Genomic DNA, 7,425 nt, shown 5'->3' with positions numbered 1-7,425 from the left:
GAATCCCCTGTTTTGGCACAGTTCACTTAACAAACCACTGCCAGGCCACTAATTGATTTCTGAAACCTGACATTTGTTTTTTGTTTTCTCCCATCTTCCCTAATGGTACAGCACTACTAAGCGGGAAGGAATGCAAAGAACTAGAAAGTTCAAAGTAATTGAGGATCTGTCCATTCACTCTGTCTGGCTTCATGCCAATGTAGAACCTGGAACATTTGAAAAATATTTATCAAGTTTTAACCCTTTTTACTAAGTCGATGAAACAGGTTTGCAGCTGTAGCATTTATGTTAAAAGCAACAGCAGGGAAGCTTGGTTGAACATGTTCTTTATATGTTCAGAATCACATGGCAAATGTCTCCGAAAAGGATTACTTTCCAATTTCCGTACTATTGTACAGTGCTAAGCTAGTTATTTTCTGTGAGATTGCAGAGCAGTGCATTTCAGAGAAACTATTACTTAAAAGTGGCAGCCCTATTTCATGAATCTTTATGCCTGAAATGAAATTTTAAAAGGTGCTACTGTATTGGAGCAAAAAGGAATATATTCAGTTACTATAAGAACCCCAACGCTAGCTTCATATCTATATTCATTATGAAAAGTGGAAATATGAAACAATTAACAAGACTAAAAATATTAAAAACAATATTAGTTGTGTGTTTTTTTTTTCTTTTTTTGCAATGAAAAAGCTTTTGTAAATGAAAGCATGTTAAAAAGTGGTGTGAAATTATAGAAGCATTTCCAGTAAAATACAGGGATTTTATTGCAGTGAAAACTTAGATGGAAATACCAGGCCACTGAAGCTCTCGTAAAAAGAAAGACAAAAGGAAAGGTCTAGATAAGGTTTAAAAGCACATTAAGATACAGCTACCAAATGTATTAAATCTAAGTTAGATTTAGCTTAAAGTTACAAGAGCACAAAAGTTCTATTAAGAATTATCTACATCACATTTAGGTTTGATGTTATCAGAATTAAGTAACTAAAAATCTTTCAGAGCTCAATTTTTAAAAAGAGTTACATTAAATCCCATCCTAATTCTGTAATATGTTTCTAAGCTAATTAATTACATGATCGGTTTGATATTAGAGAAAAGCAAGACAGCTTTTTAAAGATGAAGGTGGACAGCATGGGGCTGTTTGGTTAGCGAAAAACTTGCAAAAGCACTTATTAAATAATACTTTGGTAACATGAAAGTAGTCATCATTCTCTGAAGGCAGTGATCACAGTTATAGAAATGAATCATGTATCAACAGGAGAGAAGGAAAAGGAGAAAAACCTAGTTTACAGCATAATTTTATATTTTCTAATAATAAATACATTTCTTTATGTGCTTATTAATTTTCTACCCATTGAAAATGAGATCCATACCTTTGATAGATATGCTCTTTGAAGTGAACGTTTTTTTCAAAGACTTTTTTTTTAAGCTGTTTTACTCTGAAGCGATAAGTAGGCTGTTGTATATGTAAAACTGTCTAATGGTATATTGTGCTGTCAACATATGTACATTTGTAGTAATATCACAAGCATTTTTATTGCAGTTTATTGTTCCGTCCTCCCAATAAGCCAGATAAAATCATGTACAAGAACATTAAGGATTAAGGGAAGTGGTTTCCTTAGGTGATTGCTGGCAAAAATTCACCCTCCCATTATAACAACATAGTAAATGGACGGTAATATATTTGGCTATTACCTTCCAACAAATTTGGATTCCCAGTTTTCAGTGTCTATGTGTCTATGTTTGTGGCTTTCTGGTTGTCTCTTCGTAGGAAAAGGTGCCACAATGTGAGGTAAATGTGCTAGGTTTCTGTTTTGTAAATATTAAAGTCCATTTTTTGAACATACAGTGCTAGCAAAAATAAGTCAAAGATGTAATGTCTATTTAAGTACACATTTGAGCCAGTCGTGCTTAAATTAGATTCCATGCTTCGGCTAGAATCAACATGGCTTAAATATTAGAAACTTCAAAATTCATATGGCCCAAGCGCTCCTCCCCACACACGGATAGGAGGTACAAATGTGTGGGAAAACGTCTAGCAATTAAAATCCTGAAAGAGTGGGAAAAACCCAGGCTTTTATGCGAGGATTTGAAAATAACGCTTGCCATCAAATCTTTTATTCAGGCATTCTGAATTTGCCTTGTTAAATGGATACAGTCACTGCTAAAGATACATGAGACAAGAGCTGTTTTAAATTTGTTTATCACACCGCCCCTAGTTTTCTGCTAAAGAGAGGTGTATTTTGGATATTTAAAAGTACACACTCATTAGACAAATCTCTAAAAGCCTCAGCGCCCCCACCTAGCTGCCTTCTGGGTTTCAGCTTTTGAGTTTCAGGTCCTTGCACAACACCTAAGACGTGCAATACTCTTTTTCTTCCTAATCCTGGCAGAGAACAGTGCGAAGAGCTCTCCCTCCGCGTCTCCACCCTAATTCCCCCTCTTCCCAGATTCCACCCGCTCCGCTACTTCCCTCCGCCCCCAGCTTCGCCAGCCCAATCTGTCAGAGAAGTTGTGTACAAACTGCGCGGCCGCCCTGCGCGCGAAGCTCGTGGCCCGAGAGGGGTGCGGTCGGGCCGGCGGAGGCGGGGCCCTGGCTGCCTCTTTCCCTGCTCATAGGCTGGCCGCTCAGGCCCGGCCGGCCTCGGGGCCTCGGGATTCGCGGCGGCGCTGCCAATCAGGCGAGCGGGCCCCGCCCCCCCGGAGTTGGGTGAAATAGAGGCGGGCGTCAAGTGTCAGTAGTCGTGGGGCAGGTACGCGCGCTCGCAGTTCTCTCGCTGAGGTCGGCGGTGGCGGGAGCGGGCTCTAGAGAGCCTGAGAGCGCAGTGGGGCGGGGCGGGAGAAAGTGGCCGCCCGTAGGACGTTGGCGTTTACGTGTGGAAGAGCGGAAGAGTTTTGCTTTTCGTGCGCGCCTTCGAAAACTGCCTGCAGCTGTCTGAGGGGTCCACCCGAAACCTCTCCCCTCCTCCGACCGCAGCCCCGCACTGAGCTCGCCGCCCCAAGCCAGGGTGGGCGAGGTGGGAAGTGCGCCCGACCCGCGCCAGGAGCCGCGCTCCCGAGTGCCCATGGCTACGCGGGTGCTGAGCATGAGCGCCCGCCTGGGACCCGTGCCCCAGCCGCCGGCGCCGCAGGACGAGCCCGTGTTCGCGCAGCTCAAGCCGGTGCTGGGCGCCGCAAATCCGGCCCGCGACGCGGCGCTCTTCCCCGGCGAGGAGCTGAAGCACGCGCACCACCGCTCGCAGGCGCAGCCCGCTCCCGCGCAGGCCCCGCAGCCGGCCCAGTCGCCCGCCGCCGGCCCGCGGCTGCCTCCCGAGGAGCTAGTCCAGGTAGGAAGAGCCGCTCCCCTCCCACCGCTGCACTCCCGGGCCCGGGCGTGTCCCGTCGCTGCGACGCGCGGGCGACAGGGGCCGCTCCAGGCTGGGGCGTGCGTCGGGGCGCACCGGAGCCGGTGCTGGGTGGGCAGCCCCGCCCTGCACGCCTGGCCGGGGCCCCGCGTTTCGCTGAGAGTAAATGAGGGGTCGGGGTGGGAAGGATGTAGGGGAATCTGCCCCGGCGGCTTGGCCTGGGAGAGATCAGAGGGAGGGAACTGGGTGCTCACGCGCACCTTAGTTGTTTTCTTACACTTGACGGACGAAACCTTGTACCTTATGCTCAGTTTTACTTAAATTACGTCTTCACCTTTACCGCTCCCCAGTGCCAAGGCATTGGAGCTATCCCCATCCCCATCGTCTCGGGTTAAGTAGAAACACCAATTGGGGTGCTGGGGAGAGGTTGCTCAAGATTTCATAGCCTGTGGCTCAACCTGCTTTAGAAGCGATCGCGGGCCGCGTTTGGAAAATAAGAGTTAGGAAAGCTAAGGTTGTGTTGGAGCGCTTATTTTTCCTTAAAAAAAAAAAAAAAAAAAAAAAAAAAGACCGGGGTGTTGTTTTCTTCGTGTGCGCGTAAATTTCCTCCCGGAGCCGCGTTGAAAGCTGGCAGTTGGCTTTTACACTTGCCCAGCAGCCGAATTAGAGCAACCGCCTGTTTCTTTCGCCCACGCAGGGAGTCATATAGCCCAGAAAAAAACTTCCCGGGACTTTTAGCCTGTCCCAAGGAAAAAAAAATTGGAAACATACCCACATGCAAACAGCTGGAAGAGCTAAAATCAGAAACCACTAACCGCCGCGGGAGCGCAGTGCACGAAAGGGTTTAGTTCAGTTTATTTCAAGACACTTCATTTAGTAGCCCTTTGGCGTATCGTATATTTGCTACCCAGCGCCTACTCCGTGGGGTCTGTCAGGGTCCTGCTGTGAGAGGGCAGTGGCGTTTGTCAGAGATGTGACTCACATGATGAGAGCGTTCATTTTATTTTAAATCGTGCCTATCCGGGAAACCCCGTCCGGATCCACACCAAGGTCCGAGATGAAACGCATTTGAAATGAAGTAGTAGCAGAAAATGACTGTCTTATTTACCGATTAAGGTGCCAAGCTAATAGTTCTATGCGCCATTCCATCTAGTTGGTTTTCTTATCTTTCGAAATTTCCTTTTCAGTGTTAAAAAATGTAGGCTTAAGTTATACTAGGAGAGAAGATAGCTGGAAAAGGCTTGAGGCGACTTGTTACAAGCTGATTTAAAAGCCTAGAAAAGAGATCATCGTTTGAAAAGTATTTGGTTATTTCAGTTTGTCAGTTTTCTGCTCTGGAGGCACAAGAAGATAAGGGATGACTGAGCTTTTACAGAGTAGGGGGGAATGTAGCATTGGCTCACTGAGGAGGACATGATAAATGTTTTGCTGATGACTGTGCTAGGGATACAGCAGCCTCCCCACCCACGGGCTCCTTAGCAGCACTCTAGCAAGGGAGTGATTTTCCCCTAGGTAATTAAAGATCTGTTTTAGATAGGGGTATGAATAGGAACATTTCATTATCATATTAACCAATTACAGGAGCTGCTGATTAAAATCAACATTTAGATCAAATATTGAATGTGAAATTGTTTTGTTTCAGTGGATACAAGGTTTTGCTTAGAACATTGTATTTCTCATTGAACTGTAAACAAGAAAAGACCCAGAAGTAGCCAAAGAATATTTTTTATATTACTTTTGAAGTGTCTAGCCAAGCAAAGAAACTTTTGCAATATTTTCAAGGTTTGCATAGTTTTTTCTGTAAAAAAACAAAACAAAGCAAAAAACACGCTTTTAATGTTTATGACTGAAACAGAATTGAGGTAGTTTGGCAACATTTCAATAGTGTACTCTAATTGCGAATTTCCCTGTGTAATGGGGCAGGGAATCCTGCTTGTACAGGGGTGATACCTTGTTATTGCATCAGAAAGGAATGTTTTCAGTTTGCTTTCTTTTTTTTCCTTGATTTGCGTCTTTCACTTTTGGGGTGATTGGGGAGCAGTTTTACTAGTTACACAGTTTCATAAGGTTTTGGTCAACCAATTATTACACAATCTACAAAATAAGCCTGATATGTTTATAAGCAACACTGAGGAGTTTGCCCTAGTACCTTACACAGGGATTGGGGAATTTTAGTAGGCGCCGATTGTTTATCCTTCCCGAGATGGTGAATCAGGTGGATTATGCATGTTTGTATCTCTTCTTTTTTAGACAAGATGTGAAATGGAGAAGTATCTGACACCTCAGCTTCCTCCAGTTCCTATAATTCCAGAGCATAAAAAATATAGACGAGACAGTGCCTCAGTCGTAGACCAGTTCTTCACTGACACTGAAGGGTTACCTTACAGTATCAACATGAACGTCTTCCTCCCTGACATCACTCACCTGAGAACTGGCCTCTACAAATCCCAGAGACCGTGCGTAACACACATCAAGACAGAACCTGTTGCCATTTTCAGCCACCAGAGTGAAACGACTGCCCCTCCTCCGGCCCCGACCCAGGCCCTCCCTGAGTTCACCAGTATATTCAGCTCACACCAGACCGCAGCTCCAGAGGTGAACAATATTTTCATCAAACAAGAACTTCCTACACCAGATCTTCATCTTTCTGTCCCTCCCCAGCAGGGCCACCTGTACCAGCTACTGAATACACCGGATCTAGATATGCCCAGTTCTACAAACCAGACAGCAGCAATGGACACTCTTAATGTTTCTATGTCAGCTGCCATGGCAGGCCTTAACACACACACCTCTGCTGTTCCGCAGACTGCAGTGAAACAATTCCAGGGCATGCCCCTTGCACATACACAATGCCAAGTCAGTTTCTTCCACAACAGGCCACTTATTTTCCCCGTCACCACCAAGCTCAGAGCCTGGAAGTCCAGATAGACAAGCAGAGATGCTCCAGAATTTAACCCCACCTCCATCCTATGCTGCTACAATTGCTTCTAAACTGGCAATTCACAATCCAAATTTACCCACCACCCTGCCAGTTAACTCACAAAACATCCAACCTGTCAGATACAATAGAAGGAGTAATCCCGATTTGGAGAAACGACGCATCCACTACTGCGATTACCCTGGTATGTGCCCTTACCTGGTTGAAGCATCAGTACGTGTGTGTGTGTGTGTGCCTTTAAAATGGCAATTGAGTAAATTGCAGTTTTAATTCTAAATTAAGTGCCCCAGAAAGAGATTAAAGTAGGGTAGGGGAAAATAAGGTTTGGTAGTGAAGTGGAGGTTGTAGGCAGCTAGCGTGATGGTAGGTACAAGACTGTCTACAGGATAGATTTAAGAATGGTTTTGATGGCATGTGAACATAAGCTCAGTTTTGAATGAGATACATGGCCCAAAGTATAAATTGAAGACAATACATGGAATATATCTACAAGTTACTGGGAAAGCTAGTTTATGATTAATACATGACAAAATTTATTGACTTTGATACATGATATGGCATGACGTGCTAAATGAATAAACAAATGTGGGAGTACAGAAAGTTACAGTCATCTTGGATAATGGCTTAGCATTGTCAGCTCTAGAGCCATTAAAATTTTCCAAAAAACATATAGTAGCTCTTAAATTGCGGAAGTACAGCACCTACTGGAATATAAACACAAATTTTCCATTTGTAGTTTGTCTTGATTATCTGCATTCTTTCCTGTTAAAGTGATACATAAAACAAATCACTTTATGCCTTTAACAGGGTGATGGGGAGGACTCTTTAAAACTTTTAAATCTGAAGCTTCAAATAATCTCATCTAGCATGAGAGGTTTCTTCTTTAAAGCCAGATTTTAAACACTGAATCATCAAATGTAAAGATTTCAAAAGGATCTCCAAAATGACATGCTGTTCTCCTTTATTTTAGGTTGCACAAAAGTTTATACAAAGTCTTCTCATTTAAAAGCTCACCTGAGGACTCACACTGGTATGTAATTTTCTTGTTAATTCTGTGAGTTGTGTAAATAGTGTAAGTGGTATTCATCCTTTTAAAAGCTAACACGTGTTTGATCTCTTCTTCTGTCAACTTTTTTTTTTTTTTTTTTT

The 7,425-nt window shown here is 44.0% G+C and overlaps 1 protein-coding gene across 1 annotated transcript; it reads left to right on the top strand.

Moving 5' to 3' along the window:
* Window positions 1–2,715: 2,715 nt before the first annotated feature.
* LOC108522026 (Krueppel-like factor 5) lies at window positions 2,716–7,329 on the top strand. The gene is given in 5 exon segments (XM_017862125.1): window positions 2,716–3,320; window positions 5,589–6,168; window positions 6,171–6,224; window positions 6,227–6,460; window positions 7,247–7,329. Coding segments are annotated over 5 exon segments (1,197 nt in total). The 5' UTR covers window positions 2,716–3,059; the 3' UTR covers window positions 7,315–7,329.
* Window positions 7,330–7,425: the final 96 nt, after the last annotated feature.

This window comes from Rhinopithecus bieti, unplaced genomic scaffold (genome assembly GCF_001698545.2).
Source record: "Rhinopithecus bieti isolate Rb0 unplaced genomic scaffold, ASM169854v2 scaffold_64253, whole genome shotgun sequence".
NCBI lineage: Eukaryota > Metazoa > Chordata > Mammalia > Primates > Cercopithecidae > Rhinopithecus > Rhinopithecus bieti.
This window is presented reverse-complemented; position numbering and strand designations above follow the sequence as displayed.